This window comes from Myxine glutinosa, chromosome 1 (genome assembly GCF_964187855.1).
Source record: "Myxine glutinosa chromosome 1, kmMyxGlut1.1, whole genome shotgun sequence".
NCBI classification, from domain to species: Eukaryota; Metazoa; Chordata; class Myxini; order Myxiniformes; family Myxinidae; genus Myxine; species Myxine glutinosa.
The window spans coordinates 235,028,936-235,042,379 of record NC_136261.1 but is presented as its reverse complement, the minus strand read 5'-3'; the positions used below and the strand labels follow the sequence as shown (position 1 = coordinate 235,042,379).

Here is a 13,444-nt window from a genome sequence, read left to right as displayed (position 1 = left end):
GGCCAGATCTGGATTCGGACCTGAACCAAAATATAATTGGCTTGTTCTTGACATCTAATGGAATCATCCATCAAGTTTAGTCATAACTCATCCATAACTTTTTGTAAATATCATGTTATGTATCGTTTTTTGCCCGATCTCTCAATGGTGAAAAATCACTTATTATAAATATAATTAAATAATTCTCGTATCCGAATCCATATTCAGATCTTCACCAAAATCGAATCGATTTGGTCTTGTCACACACACACAACCTGTCCACCAAGTTTCGTCCAAATCCGTCCATAACTTTTTGAGATTTTGTGCTAAATATTGCTTTTGGCCCTATCTTCTAATGGGGAAGAATCACTTAAATTATACTTGCTGAATCTGGATGTTCACCAAAATCTAATTATTTCATCCTTGTCACATACACTACCTCTGCCAAATTTCGTCCGAATATGTCCACAACTTTTTGAGATATCTTGTTCACAAACAAACAAACAAACAGACAGGGGTGAAAACATAACCGCCATCCACCTTTGGTGGTGGAGGTAATCAATCATAGAGCGACACTTGGCAAAAGAGAACAAAGTTAAATGGCATCCTTTGACCTCAAAATAATTGGTGGTTGAATTCAGTGACCTCATATGCAAATCGTCTTCAAAGTTTAAGTTAATTGGTTGAAAATTGACAATTTTAGAAATGTGGCCTATGTTGACATTTTGGCCGATGCTGACCTCAAATATAATTAGTGGTTGAATTCAGTTAGCTGATATGCAAATCCTATTCAAATTTCAAGTCAATCTGATGAAAATAGAGGATTTTAGAAAGGTTGTTGACCTTTGGCTTATGTTGACCTTTTGGCCGATGCTGATGTCAAAACAGTTGGTGGTTGAATTCATTTTGCTGATATGGAAATCCCATTCAAATTTCGAGGCAATCGGATGAAAATTGAGGCTTTTAGAAATTTGAAATTGTTGTTGACCTTTGGCCTATGTTGACCTCTTGGCCAATGCTGATCTCAAAAATAGTTGGTGGTTGAATTCAGTTTGCTGATTTGAAAATCCTATTCAAATTTCACGTCAATCGGATGAAAATGGAGGATTTTAGAAATTTAAAATTGTTGACCCTTGGCCTATGCTGATTTAAAAAATAGCTGTTGGTTGAAAAATAGTTGGTGAGCCAATATGTAAATCCTTTTCAACTTTCAAGTCAATCGGATGAAAATTGAGGATTTTAGAAATTTGAAAAAAGTGGTTGACCTTTGGCCTATGTTGACCTTTTGACCTCAAATATATAGGATTTTGTCAGACCACGAACCCTGCCATTTGGTGAAGTTTTGTGAAGATCGGTTTAAAATTGTGACCTGTAGGCAAGTACAAGTGAGCGGACAGACAGACAAAAACAAACAAACACACACACACAAACCGGAGTGATCAACATACTTGCAAAAAAAAACAAAAAACATTTGCCAAGTAACAAACAGATAGACAGAGGTGAAAACATAAACTTCGGTGGTGGAGGTAATAGCCGGCGAAGCCGGTGTTGTAGCCGGCGAAGCCGGTGTTGTCAATAAACGAGTACGTATTATGTTGAAAACCTGATTATGCCTTGGCTCGAGAATCCGAAGCGCAGTGGGCGCAGCCATCTTGCGGAGGCGGAAGTATGCATAACAAATTTAAAACGTTCATTAGGAGTTTCTTTCACCCGTCGTCGTTTGATTCACAATCTTATGCACCTCCGATGTATTAATAAAATAATTTAAGACCAACATCGGCCCGCACGGGCCTGGTTATCTTCAACAAAACGCGTCACCAAACACCGGAGCCAATGAGAGTCGAGCATTTGCAAAAATATTTCTAAAATGAAAGCGCTCAATGGTGGGCGCCATCGACCGGATGCGGAAGTTTGCATAAAACAATTGCGAAAAAGTTGAATAGGAGTTTGTTTCACCCGTCGTTCTTTGATTCACAATCTAATGAAACCTCTCATTAGTAATTAAAATACGTCAAGACCAACCTCGTTATCTTCAACGAAAATCGTCATCAAACACCAGAACCAATGAGATTCGAGCATTTGAAAAAGTATTTCAAAAAAGCTTATTCCCGCGTTTCGGAGGGTGAAAACGGCGTCAAATATTCTAACATTGACGAAGAATTATTTTTTAGAAATCTCGCGGCCGTATGGGATAGTTTTTCACGGCCAGAAATATGGTATAAGCGGTTTACATATTTAGTTTAGAAATACGGATAGTTTTTCACGGCCGGAAATATCCGAAGTTGACACGGAATTCACCGAATTAATCACTGCAAGCTAACGTCTTCTGGTGGAGGAAGCCGCCGTGCCCGGAGAGTCAGAGAACCAGCCCTGGCGCCTGACAGCGACTGAAGTTAGAAGATTACACACTTACTGTGAAAACGTATGTTAAGCCCAGTTAACATTTCTTAAAATAGGCCTTAAGCTAGCACATCGTATCGTTACTTCCTTAAGCTTCTTGTGACATTTATTGTATGCAGGTATTGCCATTGGGGAGGACTGTCTGCTCTTCTCTTTTACCAAGTCTTACCAGGTACGGTACCTACTACACCTACCAACTACCTAACCGACTGATGCCATAGTGATGGGTAAAATAGTGGCAAGAGGTTTTGGCTTCGCCGGCTCATTGCGGCTTTGCAGTCGGTACTAGTAGCCGGCGAAGCCGGTGTTGTCAATAAATGCGTACTTATGATGTCGAAAACCAGATTATGCTGTATCCCTGAGCTTGAGAATTCTGAAGCACAATGGAGGCCGCCATCTTGTGGATGCGGAAGTATGCATAACAAATTGAAAAACGTTCAATAGGAGTTTCTTTCACCCGTCTTTGTTTGATTCACAATCTTATGCACCTCTAATTTATTATTAAAATACTTTAAGACCAACCTCGGCCCACACGGGCCTGGTTATCTTCAACGAAAAGCGTCACCAAACACCAGAACCAATGAGATTCGAGCATTTGAAAAAATATTTCGAAAACCAAATCACGCAATGGAGGCCGCCATCGACCGGATGCGGAAGTTTGCATAAAACAATTGCGAAAAAGTTCAATAGGAGTTTGTTTCACCCGTCTTTGTTTGATTTACAATGTAATGCACCTCTAATTTGTAATTAAAATACGTTAAGACCAACCTCGTTATCTTCAACGAAAATCGTCACCAAACACCGGAACCAATGAGATTCGAGCATTTGAAAAAGATTTTTAAAAAAGCTTATTACGCGTTTCGGAGGGCGAAAACGGCGTCAAATATTCTAAAATTGACGAAGAATTATTTTTTAGAAATCTCGCGGCCGTCGGGGATAGATTTTCACGGCCGGAAATATCCGAAGTTGAGACGGAATTCACCGAATTAATCAAGAAGGAAGTTTTATCAATTTTAATCTCATCCAGAATGCAAATGGTGTCATTTTGAACTAGGTACGGTACCTGCTACACCTACCTACTAGTACTACCAACTACCTAACCTACTGATGCCAGAGTGATGGGTAAAATAGTGGCAAGAGGCTTTGGCTTCGCCGGCTCATTGCGGCTTTGCAGTCGGGTACTAGTAACATTGCAATCCTGGACAGGTTGCCACTTCGACACTGGAGGTTCGGGCAGGAATTTGTAATTTGTTCAGGTTTTGCCGGCGACAACTCTGCCCTTGGGGATTGAAGTTTCGTGGTTCGGGATGCCGTGGGGTCTTTAACATCTTTTTTTTTTCTTTTTTTTTGTATACTGAATCGAGGCTCGTGAAAGAGCTAACATTTACTTCACAAACAAATCAACCAGACAAACAAAATATATAAAAAGAGGGAGCGGAAGACAAGATGGGGAGAGAAGGGAAAGCACACAAACACAACATTTGAGAGCAGGGAGATGTGTGGGAGGGAGAGGGCTTGGGGGGAGGAGGTGTGGGAGGGAGAGGGCTTGGGGGGAGGAGGCGTGGGAAGGGGGTTGGGGGGAGAGGTATAAAACACAAGGGGACCAAGGACTTCCAGGACAGAAGTTGGTATTTCAAAAAAAAAAAAAAGTGTAGGATTTTGGGTGAAATTAGCGGGGGTAAAAAAGATCAAGGTTTTGGATGGGGGAAGATAAGAGATGGTGGTGAACAGCTGTTTTAAAGACCTGGAAGGTGGAGTGGGATTGAAGAGAGTGAGGGAGTTTGTTCCAGAGGTGGGAGAAAAGAGGAATGAAGGAGTAAAGGTGAGCAGAAAGTCTTGATTTTTTTTTTTAACCATAAGAGGGTTGCAGGCAGATCGTGTGCGACCTGTAGGAATATTTGGGGGACAGAGCCCAGAGAGAGCTGTGGGGGGGAAAGGCCAGAGAGGAGTCGGTAGAAGATGGAAAGACCACCAACCTGCCTGCGGTGAGTGAGTGAAAGGCCCTTGGAGTTAGCTTCATCGCGGGAGATTCCAATGATTCTGAACGCTTTGGTTTCAACAGCGTGAAGACGAGCTTGGTGTGAGGCAGGAGCACCAGCCCAGAGGGGAGAGCAGTATTCCATAGAGCTGCGGATGAAAGCCTTGTATGTGGTGAGGAGCTGAGGTGTGCCAAGGAAGGACTTCGCACGACGGAGGATGCCCAGTCGGCGACTGGCTTTGGAAGCCAGATTTGAAATGTGGTTTTCCCAGGAAAGATCATGGCAGATAGTGAGACCCAAAAGCTTGAGTGACAGAACTTCTTGGAGAGGATTATTCAGAAAGTGGATGGGAGGGTTGTCCAGTCGGTATTTTCGGAGAGACATCGTGAGAGTGTGAGATTTATCAGGATTGAAAGACATGTTCCACTTGTTTGACCAGTCTGTGATTTTGTCCAGGTCTGCAGAGAGTGAGGAGGCTGCAGACTGCCGATCTGAGGGATGAAGAATGGAGCGGCAGAGAGTGGAGTCGTCAGCAAAGAGATAGAGAGGATTTTCGAGAGAGTCAGAGAGATTATTGATGAAGACCAGAAAAAGCACGGGGCCCAGAACACTGCCTTGGGGAACTCCAGCCTGAACAGGAAGAGATGAGAGAAACCCATTCAGGGCCACACGTTGACTACGACCAGAGAGGAAGTCCGCCAGCCATGCGTGGAGATTTCCATGGATACCAAGGGAGGAGAGTTTGGTGAGCAGAGCGGGGTGCCAGTCAGCCATCTACCAACGAATACCGACAAACGGGACGCCCAGTTATCGTCGATCCGAGGGAACAATGATGGATCAATCTCGCAGCCTGTGAAGCAGCGGGATGACAGTTGGGCCGAGATTCGAACCCAAGGTGAACAGCTTGGTAGGTGAGTGTGCGTACCTGTCGGCCATCCTGCAAACCCCCGAACTACCTACCTCACGGCGGACGGGGTAATGCCCCCAGAATTGACGCGTGACATTCACATACAGCATCAAATACCCCTCCCACCGGGAGCGGCGCTGTGCCGTTCGTGCAGTCGTACAGTATTTACAGTGGGAGGAATTGGTGCTCTCCCCCAACCCTGAACCGTCTGGAGTACGAACCTAAAACCTTCCCAGGCACAGCCCAAGTACAACCACCAAGTTCCCATTTTCCATCTCATGCCGTCCAGTGCATAATGAGCGCCTACAAGTCAATAACAAATACTTCTCGAATTATCTTCAGTGTGATTATTTATTTTAATTATGTTTTGAAATGTTTATAAGGAGGATATTAAGAAGTGAGAAAATAATTTAGTTTATACACTTCCAATCCAACAAAAAAAGTGACGTCATGGACAGGATTCGAACCTGTGCGGGGAAACCCCATTGGATTTCGAGTCCAACGCCTTAACCACTCGGCCACCATGACATGTACAAAAGAGGATTTCTTTATAACGTCTAAATAGGTCATCATTATATAGTTCGTAAGTAACGGTCGTTATGATTTAGCTAGAACGACATAAGTGAATGAATCAACAGTGAACATCACTGGAGGTTAATGTTGTTTCCCATATATTTTTTCATTCAGAATAAAAATATTAATAGTATCATACACCGCCTAAATACGTAGATTACTAAGCTGTTATTTTTTTTTTTATTTCACCATTTTCTTGCATGACAAGGTAATATTATTGAAGGAGCAATCGAGCTGTTAGCTGAATTATCCTTCTCGATAAGTTAGATTCTTGTGACACATTAAACGCTTTGCTGAAAATGGCTGATCGCGATCAATTATATTTTTTCGAACGTTTTGTTTTGTCATTTATATCCATCTAACCTCTGATATATTTCGTCACATCAATGTACTGCAGCTTTTATCGTCACTTTTACTTCATAATTAATCTTCTTCAGCCATCCCTGGTCTTTCACTTCAGGTGCGGTGTATAAGCCAAACGTCACAGTTGTTTCAGCCATCAATCTCTGGTCCTGAAGCGTAACGCATTTTGGTTGTGGTCTCTTACAATACCCCCATTTAATAAACGATTTGTTTATATGAACGAGTAAATGAACTTTTCGTCACCTTGCAGAACTATATTCGAGGCAACAGTTGCACCAGGTACGTGACGTCATTTTGCCGCGAAATAGGCTTGTTTGGTTTAATCGGAAGCTTGTAACGTTCAATGAAATTGTCAATGAACGGTAAGTTACGTTTGTGATGATTACTGACAATATTATCAGTCATTTTTGTGTTGTCCTGCCTTTTACTTTTAGTTCACTTTGATTTCTTCAGCAACTTCAGTTGAATTTATCGCGGGATTGATGTCGGTAATTATTTCAAGCTCACCTGGCCTGCGTTCAGCAGGAAAGTCTGGACAGCAATGGACTGTGACCTGCTCGCCACTTGCAGCTCCTTGGGTTTCTTGGAAGGCGACACCTATCACAAGGAACCTGACTGCTTGGGTGAGATGAAGCGTCAGAACCCCGCAACCGTTTTACCCCGCGTACGCGAAGCGGATAGTGGGGGCCAATTGGTTTCATGGAAAATGAATCTGTAGTTTGACACACACACACAACCTGTCCAACAAGTTTCGTCCAAATCCGTCCATAACTTTTTGAGATATCCTGCTGTGTTTCGTTTTTGGCCCTATCTCCCAATGGTGAAGAATCACTTTAAAAATTAAATAATTCTCATATCCAAATCCACATTCATATCTTCACGAAAATCGAATCGAATCGTCCTTGTCACACACAAAACTAGTCCACGAAGTTTCGTCCAGATCCATCCATAACGTTTTGAGATATCCTGCTATGTATAGTTTTTGGCCCTATCTCCCAATGGTGAATAATCACTTAAAGAATTATACTTGCCAGATCCGAATCCGGATCTTCACCAAAATCTAATAATTTCGTCCTTGTCACACACGCTACATCTCTGCCAAATTTCGTCCGAATCCGTCCACAACTTTTTGAGATATTTTGTTCACAGACAAGCGGACAGACAGACAGGGATGAAAACATAACCAAAACAGATCCACCTTTGGTGGCAGAGGTGATAAGGTGGTGTAATAGATACTGCATCAACAGCGCTAAACTTCCAGAGTTAATTATTTCTATTAATTATTTATTACATTTCGTTGAATGAGACCAGCAGCCTGGTGTTGGCTTAGTGGTTAGGGTGCCGGCTTGGGATCCTAGGATCCTCGGTTCGAATCCCGATCGATCGCTGAATTAACGCCAGGGGGGTTGACTCAGCCTGTCATCCTTCCGAGGTCGGCAAATTGAGTACCAGCTTGCTGGGATGAATGATCACGGTGTGTACCCCAGCTTAGAATCGGTACACCGTATCCCTGCGCATCATAAGAGGCGACTAAGGTAACCAGTTGAGTCTGCAGCGCCAGGAAGGGCATCCGGCCATAAAAACATTGCCTCAAACAGGGAACCATGATTGTCATGGGGCCCGCAAGGCTGACCCCCGCTCTGGCAGGGAAAATGGCCTTAAAACGATCATTCATTCATTCATTCAATTATTTATTACCTTTACCATCCTTTATGTTATTTAAATTTAATTATACACCTGAACACTGAAGAACACAAATCCCCTTCTTATCGCTACCAAAAGCCGCCAGTTTTGCAGTATTTCGACATGCAGTCCTATTTATACACCACCTTGTAATACAACATCAACGGTGCTAAAATTTTATTCGACCTTTACAATCATTATTTTATTTCAGTTGAATTGTATTCGTAAACATTGCGTGAGGTAAGGTGTTCTATGAACTCTGTCGTTATTTATGTATTTTATTTTTAACTGTAAACTATCTCAGCTCATTGAAGATCGAGATGATAGAAGGTAAGGAGGCAACGCACTGACAGTGGGTGCATGTTATATTAGGCTTTCAGCTGAAGCCCCAGAAGTGGCTAGAAAATTAGGTCCATTCCAATATCCATGGGACTATTATTCTTTGGCGGTTTTTGATTGCTGACAATGTGCCCGACATTGTGCTAAAAGTCTGACTTCAAAATTCTGCCAGTATTTTTTGTGACAAACAGGGAAGGTTGGTCGTTTGGGGGCAAAAATGCTCATTTTATAGCTAAGTATGAGGTTCTCGCCTTCATAACATCGCCTGTGGGAATTTGGGGAATTTGCCAGGAATGAGATTTGGAAAGTTTCTAGACATGTAAACTGTAAAGGAACTCTCCCTATGTGAAATTTAACAGGTCCAGGGTTGCTACAAGATGCGTGAGCGGAACGTGAATTTCACTAAATTTACCTATTTATTGGTGTCCAGTACCGACTTCACACCCTCGTAGAGTCTTCCTGGGTGAGCTGCCAGCTATGAAACTTGCTTGGCTTTGAGACGTCTAAGGAAACTTTGCGTACACAGAATTAAGCGATACTAGGGTTGCCACACGATGCGTGAGCAGAACGTGAATTTCACGATACTAATCTAATTATCCATGCTGATGACCAATTTCACGCACCATAACTTCGTCATGGATGCACTTGTGAGATCCAAACTTACTTTTCAGAGTCCGCAATTGATTACATCTGTGCATGGAAGAAGTTTCGGGAACTGAGTGGCGTGCTGATGAGGAGGGGAGTGTCGTTGAAGCTGAAGGGAAAGGTGTATGCTGCATGTGTGAGAAGTGTTGTGATTTATGGGAGCGAGACATGGGTAATGAACGTAGAGCAACAACGAAGGCTGGAAAGGGTGGAAATGCGAATGGTTCGATGGATGTGCGGAGTATCGTTGAGAGAGAGGAAGACAAATGATGAATTGCGAAAGATGACGGGAATAGAGCCTGTGATGGATGCTGTGAAGAGGAACACGTTGAGATGGTTTGGTCATTTGTTGAGGAAGGATGAAAGTGACTGGTTGAGCAGAGTGATGGAAATGGATGTAGAAAGAAGTAGAGGACGGGGAAGACCGAGAAAGACTTGGCCAAAGATGGTGGAAGAAGAAATGCGGGCAAGGGGGTTAACAAGGAGAGATGCAGAAAATAGGGCAAAATGGAGAACATTGTCATGGGGACCGCAAGGCTAACCCCCGCTCTAGCAGGGAAAATGGCCTTAAAATGCATGTTGTTGTTGTTGCTGTTGTTGTTGTTGTTGTATGAGCTTTGAAGTTAGAGAGATACAGAGATATAGAGAGATATAATACTGGAAGTGATACTGTGTCATGTGGGACTTGAACACTCGGATGGAATAATGTCGAAAAATAATTCTTTCACTGCCTCTCCCCGACATGTCTCCCATTGATTTTTTTTTTTTTTTCAACCACGTGGAACTGCGGCCAATCATGGATTTTGAAACGAAACGATAAATGTCATGTTCATTGGCTGTTGAAAGAACAGATGTTGGAAAATAATGTACATATCATTGTACGTTGTGACAGCCAATGAGAGTTCCTGGGAATTCGCTGATAAACCCCTCTTGTCTAACCCATTTAGCCTTTTTCGTATACAGATTCAAGTCTCGTGGAAGAGATAGAACACCGAATGGATCAGGATGCAACATAACAAAAGGAACAGCACAAAGATAAGGGGGAAATGCAACAGCAGGATAAAGGGACAACATATATGGAGACGGACAACAAGGGACGGGTGGTGAGGGTGAGGGGAGAATGCAGGAATGTACAAGTTGGATGGAGAAACAAACATAACATCCGTCCACCTTCTGTGGCAGATGTAATAATTTTGGGGGAAGGGGATGCTGGGGTTAACGAGGGTAGAAACGATCATGGTTTTGGATTGGGGACGATCTGAAATGTTGGTGAACAGCTGTCTTGAATACCTGGAGGGAAGAATGAGATTGGGGAGGATGTGGAAGGTGATTCCACAGGTGGGGAAAAAGAGGAACAAATGTGAAGTCTTGAAAGGAAACCAGGAACTTTTTTTTTGTTATTATTGGGTATTTTAATTATCCTATTAATACGTGGGTATGTTTTAACTTATTGATTACAAGGACCATGTAATTTGCCCACACTTTGGATATATGTAAAATGATCATTTACCGCTTGTGATCATGTGCTACATCATTTTGTAGTTTTGAAACGAAGGATGAAAGTGCATTTGGTGAAAGTGGTTTTTCATATTTGTAAAATGCAATGACGGTTTAAATTTACCATTTTGTTTAATTCCTTTTGGAGATTGAAGTGATGAACAATGTGTGTTGATAATTTTCACACTATAACTGATCAGGCCTGATAAATCTTACAAGTTTAGAGCCGTTTTTACTTTTTGACAACAGTGGTACGTGTGGGGGAAATTTTGCATCTTTCATCCGAGTAAATTGTGCTGGATTTCTTGACACGACTTGTTTTGTCACAGAAACTGTGAAAGATCTCATCCGCTTCCTGCGTGGTGAGGATGACAGGATGGGAATACGCAGGCAGCTGGGGGTTGCACAGATCCTACAGAAAGATCTGCTTCCTCTTGTGGTGCACTATCACACAGATAGACCTCTGTTTGAGGCTGTCGTAAGGTGTGTATTCACCCGTCCCCCATTAATAGGACCTAGGATTTGTATGTGGAATGATCCTGCAATAGTTTGCACATTCCGGTGCTATATACTCAAAGCAACATGGCACAGGCTTTGAAGAAATATAAATACATTTTATAAAGTTTCGCTCTCACGGCAAACTTAAGAGATGCATCCGGAATTTAAAAAAAGTTACAACGTGGTGCTAGACTACCGGGGTTCAAATTAATATATATTTTTTTGAGGACTCTAAGAAAAGAAAAAAACTGATTTCCTTAATTTTTTCGATGGCTACTTCTTCATTTTGAGGGGTTATTGTTGTTGTTATCGGAGCCGCCTTTTCATCTTCACGAATTCTTTGTTGGGAGATGCAGCCACGTACTAACATTACCTTCTGTGTTTGTGTTGAATTTATTATTTTGGGTTTTCTCCTTTTTGTTGATTTTTAACTCAACTGGACTATGTCCAGCTGAGTTTTTGTCGACACCCAGTGTCCGTCGTCCGTCATCCGTCTGTCTGTCTGTCTGTCGTCTGTAAACAATTCGACGTCTACGCTCTAAAAGTCACAAATATTGATGAAATTTGATGAAACTTGTTATGCAGCATCTTTAAGACATAAACTAGTTTGGGATTGCATTTGGGCGTTGCACGCCCAAAAATGGGCGTGGCAGGGCGGCCATATTGAAAATCAATTTTTGTCATATATTTTTAGCACATATAAACTATATAGTTTGTGGTTCTATTATGCATATTCTAACCATATTGATGTAGACCAGTTGAGTTCAGGTTCCCTGGAACCTCTAGTTATTTTTGCAACTTCTCATCACTGCTTCGTTGCATCCCAATGCAGTCCATCTTCCCCACATTTATGGTGCTGTAATTGGAAAGTGTCCCCTGTTCTTCTTCGTGGTAGAGATGTACAGTTCCTGTCTTTGTTTCAGAAGATGAGCTCGAAGGCACTTTTTAAATTTCTGTAGTGCAGGAGGATTGCGCAGGTTTTGGTTGAATCAGAAAGCACTGCATCATGATACCGATTCCAGCATGCGCCCTACTGTAATTTAATATGCGAGATACCACATCATAGCTCACAATCAGCCCGCAGCTCTCCAGGGCCGCGCTACGAGAGATTGTAGCAGGACGGCCATTTATGCCGGTGAAGCTGCAAAGCGCATGTGCGCTTGCACGGCTATTTATTGTTTGCACCCTGTATAGTAAATAAACAATATGACCGCGTCCGCAAGCAAATCACTTGCAATCGTTCATGGAGCAGGTAACGGAAAATATATCGCATGCACAGTAAACTTGTTTGTTGGATGCTCTTCAACTTGCTGTAATGCATGCTGATATTTCTGTGGGAGACTTTCCTCTCAATATGGTGAACTTTTTGCCCCCGTCTTTGATTTCTATTGTTGCCTATTTTGGAGCGTTTGAGGGTGAATTTGCCCACTGACCCCATGTATTTTGAACCCTGCTACCCACACATTATGGTAAGATGTCTGTAAACCCTTGCGTGGCCTCCAAAATACCCAAATCACATGGACCTTAGCCAAAGGCATTGCCAGACAAGTGAATGACTCCTTGAAGAAATACAGCCAGGATTCCATTTGGCACAGCAGGAAGTGTTTGGAAACAGCCAAAATGCCATTCAATTAAATGGTCTTTTTATCAAATTAAATTTAACGGAGCATACAGTCACGTGAAGTCAAAACTTTACATGGGGTGTAGTTACTTTTTTTTTCACGTGACTGTATAAAAAACCATCTAAAGGTGGTTTTTATACAGTCACGTGAAAAAGTAACTACACCCCATGTAAAGTTTTGACTTTTTCAACATATTTCAACATACAGCTATTTGATCTTCATTTCAACAATATTGATAGATAAAGGTGATGTAGTATAACAAATATCATGAAACATTTACATTTTGTAGTCAATTGTATAATTTAAATATACATAAATGCAAATTTCGCATGTGGAAAAAGTAAGTACACCCCTACATTTATCACTACTTCAAATACCTAAAATTAGAATCAGGTGCACCAGCTCAGGTGCAAATGATTAGAACATCGTTAGAGAGGATCTTGGAGGAACCTGTCTTATTTAAACCTCAGACATTTAGTTTGGTTTGCTCTTTGTTGTTGAAGTGTGTGGCGTCACCATGCCTAGATCAAAAGAGCTCTCTGAGGCCTTCAGAAAGAAGGTTATAGATGCCTACGAGTCTGGGAAAGGGTTTAAAAAGATCTCCAAACAATTTGAAATCAATCATTCGACTGTCCGGAAGATCATCTACAAGTGGAGAAGATTCCAAACAACTGCCAACTTGTTCAGGCCAGGCCGCCCCAGCAAGTTCAGCCCGAGAGCAGACTGCAAGATGCTGAAAGAAGTCTCTAAGAACCCCAGAATGTCATCACAGGACCTACAGGTAGCTCTTGCCACTGTTGATGTCAACGTGCACGAGTCTACCATTAGAAAGAGGCTGCACAAATTTGATCTACATGGGAGGTGTGCCAGGAGGAAACCTTTGCTGTCCAGAAAGAACATCAGGGCAAGACTAATGTTTGCCAATGAACACCTCGGCAAAGACCAGCACTTCTGGAACA

The 13,444-nt window shown here is 42.2% G+C and overlaps 1 protein-coding gene and 1 non-coding gene across 6 annotated transcripts in view; one reads left to right on the top strand and one right to left on the bottom strand.

Annotated features, from left to right (window-relative positions):
• The first annotated feature begins 4,998 nt into the window (after positions 1-4,998).
• Positions 4,999-13,444, top strand: part of TIMELESS (timeless circadian regulator) — a 120,752-nt gene continuing 112,306 nt past the window's right edge. Inside the window, exons 1-3 of one of the 5 annotated variants that reach the window (XM_078785145.1) lie at positions 4,999-5,269; positions 6,724-6,824; positions 10,695-10,848. In XM_078785145.1, coding sequence (XP_078641271.1) covers positions 5,079-5,269; positions 6,724-6,824; positions 10,695-10,848 — 446 coding nt within the window. In that variant the 5' untranslated portion in view covers positions 4,999-5,078. The other 4 variants (XM_078785146.1, XM_068128690.2, XM_068128716.2 and 1 more) reach the window with 4 other exon arrangements.
• Positions 5,712-5,793, bottom strand: TRNAS-CGA (transfer RNA serine (anticodon CGA)). Its single transcript has one exon. It is a non-coding gene; the product is annotated as a tRNA-Ser (tRNA).